Source organism: Xiphophorus hellerii, chromosome 22 (genome assembly GCF_003331165.1).
Source record: "Xiphophorus hellerii strain 12219 chromosome 22, Xiphophorus_hellerii-4.1, whole genome shotgun sequence".
Taxonomy (NCBI): Eukaryota; Metazoa; Chordata; class Actinopteri; order Cyprinodontiformes; family Poeciliidae; genus Xiphophorus; species Xiphophorus hellerii.
The window spans coordinates 27,510,497-27,529,848 of NC_045693.1; the positions used below are offsets into that span (position 1 = coordinate 27,510,497).

General features: G+C 38.7%; 1 protein-coding gene across 1 annotated transcript in view; it reads right to left on the bottom strand.

Annotated features, from left to right (window-relative positions):
• Window positions 1–1,225: 1,225 nt before the first annotated feature.
• The window catches only part of LOC116712858 (endothelial PAS domain-containing protein 1-like), an 83,786-nt gene continuing 65,659 nt past the window's right edge, over window positions 1,226–19,352 (bottom strand). The window contains 11 exon segments of the mRNA XM_032552700.1: window positions 1,226–7,121; window positions 7,434–7,601; window positions 7,685–7,772; window positions 8,595–8,691; window positions 10,613–11,112; window positions 13,948–14,061; window positions 14,358–14,405; window positions 14,407–14,597; window positions 14,705–14,913; window positions 15,002–15,149; window positions 19,189–19,295. Of these exon segments, the coding sequence (XP_032408591.1) occupies window positions 6,970–7,121; window positions 7,434–7,601; window positions 7,685–7,772; window positions 8,595–8,691; window positions 10,613–11,112; window positions 13,948–14,061; window positions 14,358–14,405; window positions 14,407–14,597; window positions 14,705–14,913; window positions 15,002–15,149; window positions 19,189–19,295 (1,822 nt within the window). The 3' untranslated portion in view covers window positions 1,226–6,969.

Sequence of the window (19,352 nt, forward strand, 5' to 3'; positions counted from 1 at the left end):
ATCTAAAGTCTTTCCTAGTTTTTAAAAAGTTTTATAAAAAAAATACTAACAAAATCATACCACATGGAGAAAAACACATTGTTTCATTTCATTTTTTTCTACTAATGTATAAGATAAATCGTAATTGTCTGTTTCTGTCATTGTTATGCATGTGAGCATAACAGTGTTTGTGTTTCTTTTTCATAATTCAGATGCATCTGCCCGCCTGTGGCTCTGCCATGTGCAGATGCAGACGTTTGACACATGATGACATGTTTACAGAAACCAAACACTTCATCACATTTCTAAACCTCCCAGTAGACATGTGGTGAGTATGGGAGTTTTTAGAAAGTTTTGGTGTGGCACGAATTGTTCTGCAGCAGCCCGTTGGATAAAGAGTTGCCTCAGAAACCCGAAACAAGAGGAAGCTGGTCAGCCTGAGTCGTCGGTTCCTCCCAGTTTTTTTTACCTCCACCATGTTTTTTCTGACTCCCTGCTTGAGGGAAACAAAAGTTTGGAAAAAGCTGGAACAAAGGGTGTGCGTGTGTGTGTGTGATGTTTACCTGTGCTTCTCTTTGAACGGGCTACATGCTTGTTTTGTGTGTGTGTAAAAAACACTGGGTTCCTGTCTTCCTACAGAGGAAGGAAGACGTGCAGAAGACACATAAAAGCAGAGTGAATTCAGGCTGATAAGCCTCATCAGGATGTGTTGGCACGGCTGCTCGTAGCGAGACTTTTTAGTCTTTGGTTTCAACATTGTAATTGTTTGCCATAGTCCTCTGATGCTATGTTGCCTTTTGTTCCTTAGATGTGTAACTATTTTTGTTCTCAAAGTGAAATGCAACTGAAGCATCCAACACTGGCCAACAATTGTAAACTGTTCTGTGCAGTTTGTTGAAAAAGTATCCACACCCCTGGAGAAACACCTGAGTGAAGTTACACGCCCCACCTCTTACCCCTAAACCCCTGCTCCTCCCACAATCCCCCACCCCTTCTTTAAATCAAATGAAACTGGCGTCAAATGTTTGTGCTGCAAACATTTTAATTTGTGCCACTATCATTTTAAAGATATCAATAAATGTTTTCAGAGGTGAAAGGTGAAAGGTTAACCAGTCCAACTTACAAAGTCAAAACAAACTTGTGTCATGATAATAAATTTTATTACAATTGACTTTTTAATGATAAAAACAACATGTAGAACATCAATTCAAACTAAATATAGTCCAATAAACACACTGAGTCTCTGTTAGGTAAGATCAGTATGCTTTAATAAGACATCAGTGCAGAAACACAAACTTCTTACTGGGTTAAAGTCCCCATAATGATAACAATATATTATAAGATCATTATGAAATTTAGCATATTAAAATATATCTGAATTAGCTCATATAACTGTATGGTATGACAATGACAACAGCAGAAAACAAGTAGTTGGACATGGATCCCAGTGGGAAGAAGAAAAACGATGAAGAGTCAGTGGAAGAGGAAGGCTTCACGCCACATCCATTTGTCACTTTTTGGGGAAACCCTTCAAGGAGCACAGTATGTTGAGTTAAATACAATGCCAATGTCTTGTCTATTTTACATTCCAAAGTGTTTCTTTTTTTTTTTTGTATTTCTAAATATAAAATTGCTGTTTTTCTGTTTTCTTTGATCAAATTTTCTCAAAACTTTGTTTCTGGTTGAAATTGTAGGAGCAGACGCTCATCTAAATGGGAGGTGGGATTTCTCCTCTAGGGAAATGTTTCTAATTCAACTTCTGCTTGGCCAAACCTTTCTACATACAGTTTTGCAGCTCATTGTTTTGATGTGGTCTTAATGTGAAGAGCTGATTAAAGAACAACAGAATCCATCTCAGGCGTTGTTCTGGTTTGATTTTTATTCACCATGCTGGTTTCCTGTCAGTCGTCCCTCTTTGGTCTCCAAAAACATCAACTGGACAATATTGCACTTTTATTTTCAACAACTAACAATCTTAACAAATATCTAGTAAGGTGCTTTTTTTTTTTTTTTACTGGAAACTTATTTGAGTAATTCAAAAATTCTACATTCTATACATAATTCTATACATAATTCCAGAAACAGATATAACTTTTTTTCCACTTTGAAAGACGAGGAACATCTTATTTGATTAGAGATAAAATTGTGTTCTTGCCTTAAATAAAAATGGACTCATAGAACAAGATGGTGTGTAGAGAAAAATAAGTGATATACAAAGCGGAAAAACGTTAATGTGTTAAAACTATTCTCATGTTTTGTAGAAGTAACTATTTTAGGTGAATGTGTGAAAACATAGAGGAAAGTTAATCCTGCTCTGACTTTTACTGTATTTGGGGGCTGGCCTACATCAGACACAGAATGGTACCACCAATGTTTAAAAATAAAAGTAAAATCTTAACAACTGAAGGTTGCATTCATGTTTAGATTATGTGACCTGATGGCATACTTTGATTTTTGTTTGTTTTATTTAGTTTTAACCAAACATGACCACAAACAGGAAGTGTGTTAATTTGAAAGGGTCTTCCATTCCATTCAGTTGTCTTCCATTTTGTTCCTCAGATGCGTGTAATGCAAATGAAATTTAGCAAAACTATCAGACATTTTCAACTGAACATTGATTTATTTACTCTGAAGTAAGATGAGGTTATTTTTACAGTATAAAATCTGCAATAAAATGTGTGATACTGGCTTATATTCCCCAATTAACATAATATTTGGCTTGCAATTAGAGTAAAATAAAGTGTTATACTGAACAAAAAGAGGCCTGTTTGATGATTTTCTTTAAACTCTTAAAGGAAATAAAGTTTTGCTAGATTTTAACTGTAACATACAGTACTTACACCTAGCTGCCATTACTACTGCCAGAAATCCTCACTTCAGCATTCATCCAAACTGAAATAAAAGTTCAGCTTCTCCCTGCAGTCAAATCTTTTCCTGCTAATCCTAAAACCTTTCAAACAAGAGCAGCTTCATCAGCCAATCTGACAGATTCCTGTTTGTGTGAGGAGCTAAGTAATCCATTTCCATGAGAAGTTCATTTGACTTCTCATTTGTTGTTTCCATGGAAGTTCTGCTTCATCAGCAGCTGCGTTTACATTACAGTGAGCACAAAACTTTGTCACTGAAACAACACAGTGTTGCAATTTAGGTTTCCATTAAATAAGAAACACAGTTAAAACCAGACATGAATAAGTTTGTTCTTGTGATATGTCACTAGAAAACATCCTGCGCCATCATGCTCCAACCACTTCCTGTCGTCTTCGTTTTCATGGCAACATCCAGAAAAAAAGTGTTACAATTTCAGCTTCATATCAACCAATTTCAGTAAGGCCAAAAAAACCTCTCATCTAACTTTTTATTTGTAAAACGTGGCATTTTTCTAAATGAAGCAAATTTATTTCTGAAATGTCAAATAATGGAATCATGTAATATAAACTGAGCTCCTTTTATTTTACTTGGGATTATTGGATATTTAGGGAATGTGTGAAGGAACAACTAAATCATCAGTCAAAGTTATAAAAATAACTACCCTTTTACTAATTTAACTGTGATTCCTAGATTCTTAGATGTCACGAATTTCAGTTCTTGCGGTTAATGTTTTAGCTGTTTGTCTCTTCTGCTCCTTATGAACAACTCTAACCTGATAATCTGGCTAGCCTGCAGGTTGCTGCTTTACAGATATCCCACTTGAATCTCCAGTCCTTTTTTAAATTTTTAGCTGATAGCAAAAACCAATAATAACAATAATAACGGTACTGCTGTTTCACATGCAAAATGTTAAATATTTTGTTGGAGCAGAGTAACCAAAAATATTTTCACAAAAGTTATTTGTTAATTAACAACTGCTGAAGCTGAAGGATTTAGTCGACTTTTTAGAGGGAGCAAACTGTGCACTTGAAGGGTGAACTCAATACATAATGTCATGATAAGGCACATTGTATGGGTTCAAATAATACTAATTACTAAAAAAAAAAAGAAGAAGAGGACATCAAAAAAAAATCAGTGTTAGTGAGTCCAAAACATGTAATAAAAGTACTAAAAATGACACATACATGGTCTATGAAGCACCATTATTTTATAGAAGCAACTTGAAAACTATGCAATTATGTGGCAACTTCACCGTCCTTACAATATTTAAAATGCTACATATCTCAAAAGTGAAACTTAGAAAACACATGTTCAACATTTTTACTCTGATCTGTTTTTTTGTCCTCTTTTTTGTGTAAAGTAAGAACAACAACAGTACTGGCCAGCCAACAGATTCAACAGATATTTCAGAATAAAAGAGAGGAAAGAAAACTGGTGGAGGAGGGAAAAGGTGGGGCCCAACACCACAACACGGAAACGGGATGACAGGAATTGGCCCAGAGAGAGTTCTTACCTAAACAGCATCTATGGAAAGAGGGTTGACTGAGAACAAAGTACCAGGATACATTAGACACTAAAAACACCATGTTCAACATTAGTTCTGATTTTAAATACATAACATGTATGTGTACAAAGATCAATACTTTAAAAGTGATCACCACACAGAGACATTAGCTTCAGAAACAGACAGCGAGACACAGAAAAACAAAGAAAAAAGGAAAGAAATATGTTTCACTGAAGGCATACTGACATTATCAGGGTGGAAATGAACTTATGAGCAATAATAATATTCTGTAACAAAGCTCTCTGGTGTTGGCAGCCACTCTGGTGAGAATAAAACAGGAACTGGCCTTGTCCGATAACTGTAAAATATATAAACTCTGCTTTCACAAGCTGCTGCTTTTTTATAACATTCACTTTTAATGTGAAAAATATGGGATTTTCTTCTTCCTCTGTCCGGTTTGCACAGCAGTGAGCACAGAAGTCATGGCCTGACCTCAGTGCTCTACAGGGACGACTGAAACTATATGACTTTTTTTCTACAAGCCGAACCCATAACACCCTCAAACATTTCTACATGGTTAAAGTGCCCTCCTAATTGGCCAAGATGCCCGTTTCAGTCCCTCCATACGCCCTCTGATTAACCTGAGTGATTGTCAAAAACACCTTTAAATTCTTTTACAATCTCACATTCCTTTTATTTATACCTTTTCCCCATGCTGAAAATTGCCTTTTCCACCATTGTATTTGTTCATTTCCTTTTCAGTATTTGGAAAACAAAAACTAAAAAGTTATACTCATGTATTCCTTTCATGTTTCTCTCTTATGCAATTGACTATGAAAAAAGGTCAGTTTACGTAACATTTTAGAGCTAAAAAAACAAAACCTTAAAACTTAAACTTAATGCTTTAGGTGAAAATTATTATTTACTGATTCTTTTTTCAGTCAAGTGATTTAAAAATATATATATTAAGTCAGTCTTCAATTGGAAACTAAAAGCAAGAGATGCACAGACAAATCGACCGCTATTGTACAATTTTAGATTGATTAACTGAGTGATGAATAGCTTGGAATAAAATTTAAAAAAAGGACATTTATCAGATTAGTAAGTATGCAGCTAACAGGCAAACTCAGTGATGTCAGAAGCTTCTAGAAAGAAAACCATATTTTATACAAAGACATGTTGACTGTTCATATAGGCTGCTACAGCAACCATCTGGGACATTTGAATGAACGAACTAACCAGGAGTTGATTCACCAACCGATGAAATAAGAACTAACTAGTTAGCTATGTAGCTATGTAATGCAAGCAACCATGATAGCAAACACAAAGTGCTAGAAGCTGTTTTGTCATTTTGTCTTAATTTAAAATAAAAACTCAGTTTTGGTATGTTGTCTCTGCTCCCTAATGAATGTCCGCTAGCGATGGAAAGTTTATGAACACAACAAAACTAGACATCGGAAATTAGGAACAAATCTCTGATTTGTAATGGAACGAAAATCATATGGATTTAATTATTCTAGAACCATGAAATATAAAAACAGATCTGTATTTCTCCGCCCTCCCTAGTAATCTGTGGACGTCACTGCTGCCTTTTTATCTCATGTAAAAATGTGTGCAAATCCAATTATTATGTGTAACCTGAACATTTGGTGAATAAAATTGGCACAATAAGAAAAAAAATACCCTGTTGTCATTTAGGATGTTATTCTAGATTAACACAGACACATTCAAAATAATCTGATTTAAGACAGAAATGTCTAATATTTAACTTACGCAGGAGTACATGTATGTAGTTATACAGCTATGAGAAACAAACAGAAGAATCTACTAGCTGGCTGAGTAAGAACCCAAAATACATGAGAAGGCTAGTCTTAATACAGCAGTGTTGCATCAATTCAATTAAGATATTCAGTTTGGTTAATAAAAGTAGAAGGAATCACATCAGTACAGACCAATGAAGGCTAAAGTAAAAAATATAAAGTAGATTTAATAGAGGTCTAACGCTGTGACCAGTTTGTGTTACGGTGCCTCAGCTCGAAGACGATGCGAGCTGGTGAGAAAGGCTAAAGTCTGTCAACAAAAACAACAAAAGAGCACAATGTGTGTTGAGGAGAATATGTTCTCCTCAAAGCTACACTGAGAGAAGGCAGGCCTGGGACTGCAGCTGCAGCTCCAGACATCCTGACAAAACTTTAATACACAACACAAGTGAGAGTAACATGATATAATCTGTTAAATACCAGCATTGACCTTTTTCTCCTCCCCATTCTGACCCGTTTGGTGTTGGTTGGTCGCTCTTCCACTCAGCCTGCGTCCAGTTTATGCCGCAGTATTTTAGGGTGAAAAAAACATGAATGTAGCTTGGGCCTGGTATTATACTGCATGTTTTAGTTTATGCTGAGAACTAGAGGCAGGGCAGGAAGAAGGGTGTGGGGCTGAGTAAGGCAGGATGTGGTCATGGATACTGTGCTCTACAAGTAGCTTCGTCTCAGGACTCTGAAGTCGGCCCCAAGAGGTTCAGAGGCAGAGAACAGGCAGAAGTCACGGACTGCAGGCTGAGGCTCAGAGGTGATATCCAGGCTTTATGGTGGGTTTGAGTCGGTGAAAGGGGGCGGGCTTTAGGTGCTCTGGTCCAGGGCTCGCAGCAGGTCACAGCCCTGGAGGAGGTGGAGGTTGCCCTGCAGTGGGACGTTGACCTCGCAGTCGTAGCGGGTCAGCTGCGGCAAGCAGGAGGGCTCAAACGAAGGGCCCAGCAAACGACTCGCTATGCCTGGAAGAGGACGTTAATAAAAATGTTGGCAGGGGAAGTTTGAACGTCTTGCCGACGCTTTTGGTTACTTCAGATGGAGGTTTCAGATGGAAACATTAGCAAGAATTGCTTCAAACACAGCGAGAATGTGCCATCAGTTATAAGATCCTGAGATTTAAATCAGGATAAACACAACCTCGTATGGAAATGCATAATCAGCTGTTAATAAAAACAGGGTTTCTGCAGTATAACTGACCTGTATCGTGAAATGTATGAAAGAAAACTGCTTATTTGATAGTAGTACAGAGTTCATGTAGCATAGTACATTTGTACCTGAAGACATCACATTATACTCCGTGTTGCTGCAGCTCTTTCTGGAAAAGGGTTTTTCATTTGGCCCACTAATCCCGTCCCCTGGATACCGTGATGTCCTGTGTTGTTGCAGCGAGGCGGGGAATGGGGGCCCGATGCCTGAAATCATCCGGCCCATCGCCGTCGACTCTGAGAAGAGACACAAGCTAACAGGAAGACTCGCGAATGTTTGGAACAACCAGGTGAGTGAAAAAACAAACACAGAAAGATACCTGTGAGTGACCCCGCACTGAGGGAACGGTCCATGCAGCCATCGCCCCTCATCTTCTTCCATATGGCATCCGTCAGCTTTCTTTCACCCTGAAAAGCAAAAGGTACAGTGAGGCCATCCATCCTTCCAATGATCAAATAAAAATTTTAAATGTACAAACCGCTCAATTCTTTTCAGCTCTTAATGACATGCACAGACCTGGAGCAAAACAGTAAAAGTTTGTAGTCGATATCCTAGTTTTAGCTCTCAAAACCAGGATGTTATGTTTTTGTAAAAAGAGCAATAGTAAAATATGGTAATTTGTACTTCAAGGGTTTTTAATTAAATGTAAAAAAATTATCACAGTTATAGGCCAGGGGCTGATCTACTGGGGCGACAGGGGGTGGCAGTTGACACCCCAACTGAGAGCCTTGCCACTCCTGTTGCCACCCCAGCCGGCACCTATGAATTCAATAAATAGTTATGGCAAATCGGACATTAAGCTCATGAATCTCCTTTTTCTTTCAACATTGAAAGCTTCAAATGTAAAAGTTCATAGTCTTGCGTACTGATTATCTACATTTCTGGTGACAAATTTCTTCATTTCCAAAAATCTGCATGGCTAGTCAGCGCTTAGCCATGTTTCCAGACAGCGGCAGTCACACTACGGCTCCTGTGTCTGACTCTCAGAAACATCAGCTCATTGCATATACAAAACAGCTTGATGTGAACATTGTTTCCTACAGTTTAATTTACACCCTGAATCCATGTATGCAGTGGTAAAAATGGACCTTGAATAATGACCACTCAGAGCATCTAAAAAGGCTGTGAAAGCTGCCAGTTATAGTTGTTGAAGAAAAAATGATTGAATCTGAACAATCAAAAATTGGCCACAAAACTAATGGGAGCATCACTTTATAGGAAAAACTCACCAGCGCCATCTGGTTGAAAGAACGCTTGATGCTGTTATTCATGGCCACTCTTGCTGGATCCAGATCTTTGTAGGCTTGCACAAAATTATCAATGGACCTTTACAAACCAATAAATACAAATATTTATGAACACATTCTACAGTTACAACTTTTTCTATTTACACCGTGTTCCAAAAGATTATGAAAGTGAGGATTTCTCAGATTTTCCTCAATGGTCAATATAAATGATAGTCAGTATGATTTTCAAGTCACAAACTATTAGAGTATAAATCAAATTTTATTGAACAAACCTGCCAAAATAAAAATAAAAAATTTAAAAAGCACACTCCCAAATTATTATGCACAGCAGATTTTGAAAACATCTTATGGGTTATAAGGAACTGCAAATGGTCATTGAATGTGCAGCATTAAGTGATCACATTTACTAAAGTTTAAAGCTATTTCAATCAAAAACATCTTAACAGACCGAGTTACATGTTAACATAAGACACCTTCACAGTTCTTGCATCCATTGAACTTGTGAGGTTGTGGATAGTTTCTGCCTGAGTCACCATGAGTTTCTCCCCTTTTATGCCTATAGCAGTCAATGACACAGTGGTATTCCTTGCACCATGAGATGGTGCATTGTCATGCATGAAGATGATTTTGCTACGTAAAGTACGGTTCTTCTTTTTGTACCATTGAAAAAAGTGACTCTAAAGAGGCCGACAAGCTCTCTCCCCATGATTCCCGCTCAAAGCATGACTAAACTACCTCAAAGTGGCAACTTTGTTCGAACATGGTGGCCATCCACCACCTATCCATTACTCCATCCATCTGGACCATCCAGGCTTGCACAGCATTTATCAGTGAACAAGACTGTTTGAAAATTAGTCTTCATGTATGTCTAGGCCCACTGCAACAATTTCTGCTTGTGAGCACTGGTTAGTGGTGGCCTAATAGTAGGTTTATGCATAACAGGGTTTGATCCTTTGCAGCATCCTACATCGCTATTTTCGTGGAACTAGAGAAGCACCAGCAGCTTCAAATAACTGTTTGCTGCTTTGTAAAGCATTTTAACTGACGCTCTCTTAATTTGATGAATTTGTCTAACAGAAACCTTCCTCATTATGCCTTTATCTGCACAAATCAATCTTTGCTCTGAATCAGCCACAAATCTCTTCACAGTACAACAATCACACTTCAGTTTTCATTAAATATCTAATGTTTTCATACCTTGTCCAAGACACTGCACTATCTGATGCTTTTCGGCAGCAGAGAGATCCTTTTTCTTTCCCATACTGCTTGAAACCTGAAGCCTGCTAAAGGTTTCAGATTTCTTATAGTGATTCAAAGAGCCCTGAGACACAATACCATCGATGAATTTAATGGAACAACAAAAATTAAATCTTTATGACACTTAAATCCAATTTTCATAATATTTTGGAACACGGTGTAAACCCCTTAAAGCTGCAGTAAGTAACTTTTACAAAAATATGATTTTACCATATTTGTTAAAACTGTTACCTTGTCGTGACAGTTTCATATGAGATAAGTAATTTGTGAAAACATCAATCTCTTCCACCTCCTCTGTGAGCTCCTACTGTCATCTAAAGAAACACAGCTCCCCACCAAAAACAACTAATCAGAGCCAGGACGAGGGGCTTAATCTTGTCAATCAACCTCATGTATGCTGCTCTTGGTGAAGAAACAACTCACTGTTCCAGGAAAACATGAGTAGCTATACTAACTAGCCTTAGCATTTGTGGCAGGCTATGTTGTGTAAAACCAGTTGTAGAGGCAGGGTTCTGAGCAAGAGAGTGATTGGCAGTGTTAAGACCCGCCTCCTGGCTCTGATTGGCTGTTTCTGACTGTGTGTTGTCTTTCTGCAGTTAGCACAGAGAGAAGCTCAGTTTTTTCACAGATTATCCATCTTATACTGTCACAACATAAAGATAATTAACAAATATGTAAAAAAAATTTTTTTATAAAAGTTAAACACTGCAGCTTTAATAAAGTGTGCTCTGACGCAACCTCACCTCTGTTTGTGCACTAGGTGTGATGTGTTCTGCTGGCAGGACGGCTGCTCTTCGCCCAACATGTCGTCAATCAGACAGGCCTTCGGTGGACGTTGCCGCTGTTGGTAGGTTATTATCGGGTCTGGAGGCCACTGCATGGAAGACAGCGGCGTGCCGGCCAGGCCTCGGAAAGGGGGGTTCCGTATGGGGGGCATCATGCAAGACCTTTGTCGCGTTTCCATGGCACCCTGGTTGGAGCCTCTCCTCCCACCCGTGGCCCAGGATGCTTGTGGTTGCGGCTGGTAGCGGTTCTGAGGCTGAGGGGAGGTGAGAGGTTGGAAGAGGCTGGCTACATTGTTGCAGCTCTGGTGGATGCTAAGGTTGCTCAGGCTCCCTAGGGACCCCGCTTGAGCCGCTTCCTGGGGCTCTGACTCCGGAATGATCGGATTGAGCTGGAAGTCCTCTCCGTCCATCGGGATGTATGGGGCCAGAGTCTCCAAATCCAAGTCACTCAAGTCCTCCTGCAAAAGAAGAAACAAACAAAATGGGTAAAAGGTTACGCTCAACTAAAACATTAATAGCAAAAAATCACGTTAATATAAATACAAAACAGAAGATATTTTAATTAAGGGAATCCTGTAACAATTTGACAATGAGAAATTTGTGTTTATTAAGTAGCAATGGATTATTTCAAATTGCATGAGTTTGAGTTAGTAGAGATTGCTAATTATTAGTGGATTAAGAATTTCATTTTACAAGATATAGAGCCAGATCATTTACTGACATTCAATCTCTGCAGCATTTCTAGTCACAGTCTGCCAGCATGACTTTGTCTGGTGTCTGACATCCTGTTCTACTCTTATTTTGAAGTAAAACAGAAAATAGTTCCTGAACAAACTAATTCCTGGGGCTTAGGGTTTTTATCAGACAAAGTTGAGTAATAAAGATGAGATAAGTTGACAGAAGCTTCTACCAGTTTTAATTGTTCATCTGGCAGAATTTGGATGTGCATTAAGAAAAAAAAGGAGAAATAATTTAAGAATAATTTTGTTGTTACATTTATGTGTAGCACAGGTTTATTTAGATCTCATCTTTATGTGGAGTATATAATAGAAAGAAGGTAAACCCATACAGTAATGTCATCTTATTGAGATAGTGCAGTAATAGTATCAATGCATGGGGAAATACAGTAGTGGTAAGTATTGTCACATATTTACATGTCTTTACTCTACTGGTGGGACAGATAAGAAATAGCTAAAAAAAAAGTCAGTAATGAAGTATTTTTGGATTTCAGTTATTCACAGGTGACTTTGGTCCCAAACCGTCATGAGTATCTGGGCTCCATTGTATTCATGTTTTACAATGTTTACCTTCTGTAAATTCCATCTACAACTCTGTCCTTTAAAGCGTCTTTAAAGCGTGAGAACAGCACAAGGCATTGTGGGATGCCCCCTCCAAGACCTGGACTCCATTTACACAGGCCGGGTCAAGAAGAGAGCTGGATCCATAGCCATGGATCCCAGCCACCCGGGCCACAGACTGTTTGTGCCGCTGCCATCAGGCAAGCGGTACAGGAATATACGGACTACAACAAATAGACTGAGAAACAGTTTCTTCCCCACAGCCGTCAGAGCCATTACTCCCTGCCGCCCCCCCCTCCCACACATATCATAACCTTGCAGTCATACATATATATCCCCCATGCCCACACAGCCATACTGTTCTGCACTTTGCACTGTCACATTATCTGTACTTTGCCATAATTGGACCTGCTGCTACTTCTTTGGTGTGGTTGAGTGCCTTTAGTTAATTTAGTTGTATATATTGTTATTATTATTATTGTGTGTTTGCTTATTTTTACTGTATATATTTGACCTTTTGCACGGGAGCTGCAATGGAAATTTCGTTGAATTCTGTTCAATGACAATAAATGCTATCTATCTATCTATCTATCTATCTATCTATCTATCTATCTATCTATCTATCTATCTATCTATCTATCTATCTATCTATCTATCTATCTATCTATCTATCTATCTATCTATCTATCTATCTATCTATCTATCTATCTATCTATCTATCTATCTATCTATCTATCTATCTATCTATAACATTCTCAACTCAGTACAAATGTTTCCCATTTTAGTCATTTCAACCGTTTAAATATTCTTTAGATTTATTTTTAACAACAAAATGCTCAATGGGAGAGGAAAAAGCTAAACGTTAGCTGCTAATAATGCTAAAGTTAGCATCTGCTCTTCAGCCTGACACTTAGCCTAACTGACTACAGATAAACACCTCAAAAACTATTGAATCTTTTTTGAATCAGTGACCGGAGTCCTATAGCCATACATGGCTGCTCCATCAAATAGGTCACATCTTTTAAATATTTAGGTTTGTACATAGATGGCGATCTGAGTTGGCTCACACATGTGACAAATGTATGTGCAAAGGTTCACCAGCATCTCTATTTTCTTAGACGACTTTGATTGTGTGGCATTTCTAAAATGATAATGTTGATCTTTTATAGGGCAACTGTCGAGTCTATTCTTAGATATGGCATCATTGGATGGTTTGGAAATCTTACTGTTAAAATAAAAACTCAAATTCAAAGTCTGGTGAAGATGGCAAGTAAGATTATCAACACTCCGGATCCATCTTCTCCACTGCACTTGTTTGAGTAGGCTACTATCAGGCAAGCTCATCTTGTCCCAACAGGCAAGACATGTGACCCATCTAATCTGATGGGTCACATGTGCTCGCATCAGAATATGTTCTTATGAACTCTGGGAGAAGGTTCAGGGTTCCCCTGTGCAAATATAACCGTCTGAAACATTCATTTGTACCACCCTCCATTAACCAGATAAATGGCAGACTAGCGGGGCCTGGACAGAGTAACAGGAGGTCCAGACGATGAAGAGTAGTATGTAGAGGATGTATTGTATGTGAATGGAAATGGTCATGGGGATGTACTGCCAATCTGACATTTGTGCTTTTAGGTATTTTTTTTGTTTTTATGTATATATTCATGGTTACTGTCCTTTTGGATGGGCTTTTATTGTTGTATTGCAGTTTTGCCCCTGCTTCCAAGATAAATTTCTCCTATGGGAGACAAATAAAATTATCTTATCTTATCTTATATATTTTTCGTTTTATTAATTGTAAGCTATATTTGATTATTGGTAGTTGAAATTCTCAACTACCAATGTACACTAACAGAGATTTATAAAATGCTTTAAAAAGTATTTTAAATACTTCTTAGCAATATGACCCTGAAATGGAATAATTCTGCCTTGATTTCTGTTGTTAAACCCTGAAGTGGATGTTTGGATCCCACTGGATATGATGAGATGCACCTCTGTGTGTGCAGTGCTGTCGTTTCTCTCAGCCTCCAGAGCAAACAGCTTCTCAGTGAGCTCCACCCTCAGGTCACTCTCCACTGAGCTGTAGTAATCACCTGGGCTGCTGGGCTGCAGACGGAAAACGGCAAAATGAGACGAGTGGAGAAGCCGGGAAAATGGACAGAGGTAAAAGACATGAGAGAAAAGAAGGAGCAGAAGATTTGTCACGACAAAGGCTCCATTGAAAGCTAACGGCCTGATCTATCCAAACTTCCACCCCCGATATTCTCACACACTTTGACTGACCTCGCTGAACACAGACCAAATAAACCAGGATATAAACTCAATCAACCAGTGGCAGCCTAATTAAGTCATTCAACAGAACAATGGGGCTTCTCAACCTTCCTCCTGATCCTTCTCCTCACCGTGGAGCAGCTGCTGAGGCTCGGGGTGGCGCTGCCCGGTGGAGGTTTTCTGCTGCACGGTGAACGCCCTGGCTCTGTTAGGTGCGTCCCCAGGAGCTGGAGCCAGGGTCTGAGCTGTAGCCACAGGAGCCGGCTTTTGGCTCTCGATTGTCCAACACGCAGGTCCAGGAGGGGGCATGGGTGAAGAAGACACCGGGGTGAAAGGTGCTGGCTGCTGGGACTCCTCAAACTCAGTGCGATCTAAGGCAAAGAGTCAAAAACAAAAGTGAAACAAATAGAAGTGTCTCTTTTGAGAGTAAAAACATTCCAAAAGATTTCCAGAAAATTCCAAACTGGTCCAAACTGACCAAAATCGAGGGAGATGATGGTGTCTCCAGGAGTCGGAGCCAGCTGAGCCAAATCTTCCGGCTCTGTCTTGAACTTCTTGTAGAGAGAACCTCCTGATTCTGCGTTCATGCTGGCTCCTTCAGTGGTGAAGAAGCTGCTCATGTTTGGTGACTTGAACAGTGCCTCCGTCTGCTCCAAGGAGAAAATGACCGACTTCTCCTCCACGTCACTGCACCGTGTGAGAATAAACAGTAAGCTTTCAGGAGTCAGAGAACAACAACCTCTTCCAGGCATTTTGCTCAGAAAGTCTTCACGACCTCAGGACGTAGTTGATGCACACGATGCACTGAGGCTGAGAGTTGCGGCTGTTGTAAATGACAGTTCCCTGAGTCTCCACCCAGATGTAGCCGCCATTCTTGGCCAGCATACGGTACTGACCGCTCACTGCCTGACCTTTGCTGCACACTGCCGAGGAAAAAGTGGAGATATATAGTTATGAGTGACTCATGTTCAACAGCACAACTGATTTATATTCAGCTACAGAACTGCAGCTCCAAATAAATTGTTTGAAAAATCTTGTCAAAGATTTTCGATTGAATTTAGATCAGGCAGGTTCTGGGCTACGCTTCAATTTAAACTGTTGCCTGTAGCTCTGCCTGGATGTTTAGGTCCTTCTCTTCCCAGAAGATGAAACTCTGTCCTAGAACAAACATTTTAGAAGACTAACAGGTTTTCCTACCATTTTGATGCATTTATCTTCCCCTAAACTCTAATAATCTTCTCTGTTCTGGTTGAAAAAAGTCCCCAGGCCATGTTTCATGGTGAGGATAGTGTGTTCAGGGTGACGTTTAGTGTTTTCTGTCACTTTGACCACAGATTGTATTTGGATTTTCTCTGACCAGAACGACGTTTTGATTCAGATTACTGACTTCAGCAAACGCCTGTTAATCAGCCGTCAGCTGGAATCATCTGGCCTGATGGAAACACCTCAAGCCTGCGGGACTTTAACTGTGGTACCAATGTCTTAGAGGTTTCTATTTTTAAAAGATCGACTTCGCTGTGCTCTGTGTGATAAAAAAAAAAATCAGACACATTCTACTTCGGTAAAACTGAACTTATGTTTCTGGGTTTAAGGAAGCTACTTCAAAAATTTAAACTGTCTCAGAATCATGACTTCGCCAAATCGTTCTATTCAAAAGTAGCTCACAAGCATCTGTTGCAAAGAGTCCCAGATCAACCAAACGTGTGTTAGCATGACAAAGCTAGATGTCTGACTTTAAGCTGAGAACGGGATCTGCTGGCTTCAGTCCAGGGTTCAGCGCTGGCGTGGGAAAGGAGCACGACTGGTCAAAACACGTACATTAGGCCACTGACACTATGGGTGTGTGTGTCTGAGTCACTCCCTGAGGACGTTTAGGCCAGCGCTGCATGTTCAGCGGGGAACGCTGTTCCATGTGCTGATCAACAGGCTGCTCACGTTGGCTGGGAGAGCAGAATCATGCTGACAGAGAGCGCTTTTTATCTGCTTAGCTTCCAGCCAGCTGATGTTTGGAGATCTCTTGGAGCTGAACACATCATAAGCACTAAAATCACCGATGAGATTACTCAAGCATAAATCTGTTGGTTGCCCTGGGAATTCATGCCTTTTTTCTTCACATTTTTATATTAACGTTTTGTAAATGTTTCTGGTTTCCAACAGGACAGAGAAAAGCTGGATTTAAAGGGCCAACATGGTTCCTACAAAACCATGTTGTAGGATCCGCCCCGGATTTAAGAATCCATCCATGCAGGATTTATCAGAGGTTTCCGATGAGATGACAAATTCTTGGCTATTTTAATATTAATAACATAAAAATGTCATAAAAGCTGCTAACAAATCTTTTTAAAACAAATATTTTGAGAAGAATTTGGGAATATTAATGTTGGTAAAATACTTCATACAAAAAAACTAACTAAAAGAAAATATGATGAGAACAGATGCAGAAAAATAATTATCATCAAAGACCTGAGACATAAAAGATTTGAGAAAGATTTGACTAAAAATATAAACTGGAGGTTTCCAGTGAGTTTGGCTTGACCAATATTTCTTTTTGAGAAGTTTTTTCAGTTCTTTAATTTCTTTCCTTCATTAATCATTAATGAATTTCATTAATGTCTTTTTCTGTTTTCTATTCAGCGCAAAAAACTCCAAATAAATAAAATGAAGAACAGCAAAAATATTGTTTGTCCATTTAGCAATTTCTTCATCCTAGCACAGTGTTTCTCAAACCTTTTCAGGCCGAGGACCACTTAACCCATTTAACAAACAATCATGGACCACCTACCCTGAAATTACCCTCGCGATAACAAATCTGAATATATAATGCAACCTGAAATTAAAATATTAGTCTCTTAACTCATATTGTTGTTTTCTTTGTTCAACGTAATTAGAAGAGTGGTGCTGTTTGGTAAATGTGACTGGCCACAACAAAGCCAAGAACACGTCTACTTGGGCATTTTGAGTTATTTAGAGATTCTGAAAGTGTCTAAGCTTTCTAATGATGTCAAACACATGGAAATAAAAAAAGCAGTTTTTCTTTACTACCAAGCATTAATAACATTTAAGACTATTTGTGATTAAGAAGCACAATTAAAGAAAAATGGACTTGATTTACTTTAACAGAGACAAAAAATCCTTTTCTGCACCATCAAATATAAACATAAATAATTAACCCATTTCTATCAATTGTTGTCATTTAGTTAGTTTTATTGCTTTTTAAAACTAAATTTGGACAGAATTTCCACAATAAAATGGCATGATGTAAAAGGAAACATTTAGCTGATACGGGTTTTCTCATAATATTAGTTTATTTTTCATAATTGGATCCAAAACATATTTCCCCTCTCTTTTGGTTAAAACTTTCTTTGCTATAAAATTTAAAGCTTAATATGAAGCTTAACTTCATCAGAAAACAGTTGCTAGATTTTGTTCTTGTAGAGAAACTTTGTGTGAGTTCTACCATAAAATATGACCAGAAGTCGATCTGTTTACCGGTTCAAATGTTGCTGTTTTGTTATCTACCTAAAGCAATGGCAGAAGTCTACTTATGGAAAAGTTTTATCTTCAAATGTTTTTGTGTTTCCCTTCAGATCACAGTGCTCCTGTCAGCACAGAGAAAAGCCATGACACCTTAGATCCTTGCTGGCACACAGACGCACACAAACAGTGTCATTACATTGTTGCAGAGGCCACCTTATACACCCCCCTGCCACCCGCCCTCCACTGGTTTTGGGTTTGTGGCATCAGAGGTGTGCAAACCTCATCAGGCCATCAGTGGTTTCACTTAATTTGATTAAAGACATCTTAATACCCTGCTCTGCACGCACGCACGCACGCACGCACAGAGAGAGAGAGAGAGAGAGAGAGAGAGAGAGAGAGAGAGAGAGCAAGAGAGAGCAAGAGAGAGCAAGAGAGAGCGAGAGTCACATGTTTAATGACCAGAAACAGACATGGAAGTGATCAGGTATACATCCTGCCAGCTTCTCACAACAAACTCTCAGTTATTTGCTCAATCAGCAGATTGCGCAAATGACAAGATGACATTTCACTTTCTAAAAATGATTCATTTGATCACAAATATACTCACAGTATATTCTCTGTAATGCAGATCGTAATTACATTGCATTGTAATGCAATGTATCGTGCATTCAGTAATAGATACAATTTAGGATATAACTCTGAGCTTTTATATCTCTATAGTTTTTTTTATATAAGTTTGATGAGACATTTTTAAGGGAAATAATTTGCTCTCAGGTGCTTTTCTGATTCATTCTTGATTATTTTTGGATAAAGAAATCATGACATTTTTGGATTGAAGCGCCTGCCGTTATATGTTTGCTCAAACTGATAAATCTTTGAAAAAATGCGGTAATAGATGTTTTAAAGCATCTATTAAAGCACCTTAATAGATGTTTGAAAACAAGGGGATGACAAATGACATTTGTCATTTTTTATAACGTGGCGAACACCGCCACGTGATAACATCATCAGTATCCTCTAGCTTGTATCCTCTAGCTTGCTTAGGGTATAACAGCAGTGGTAACTAGGTTATTATAATACCTTAGTTACCACAGCTATATTAGCAGCTAGTTACTGCTACGCAATAAAGATGAGAAAAAAAAAAAACACAAACAGAATATCCAAGATTAAACAGTCATGCCACAACAAAATTTAAGATCTGAGATTTAATGTATTTAAGGTTAACTTAAATCTTCTAAAGGAATTTAAGACAGTTTAAGGCCTCAATGTTAGAATCACGAATTTAAGACTTTTTAAGGATGTGTGAACAGCCAGGAATCTCCAGCTTTCAAATGGATCTGGTGAAGTCTCAGTCCGGCTGTGGAATTTTCTAACAAAATTTTTAGAGATTTCTGAAGATTGTAAAATTTAAATTTTTAGCCCCAAAAAAGAAAAAACAAACTCTTTCTAATGAAATGAGAATTAGTTTGAACATGCATGACTTACAGTTATGGTGGCTCTTGGTGACGCTGTCTGAGTCGAGGGCGTGATAGAACTCATAGACCGATCGACCCAGCAGATCCTCAGGGGTGTAACCCATCAACTCTGTCACCCTGCAACACACACACACACACCCACCCCATCATTCTCACACGTAATAATACTGCACC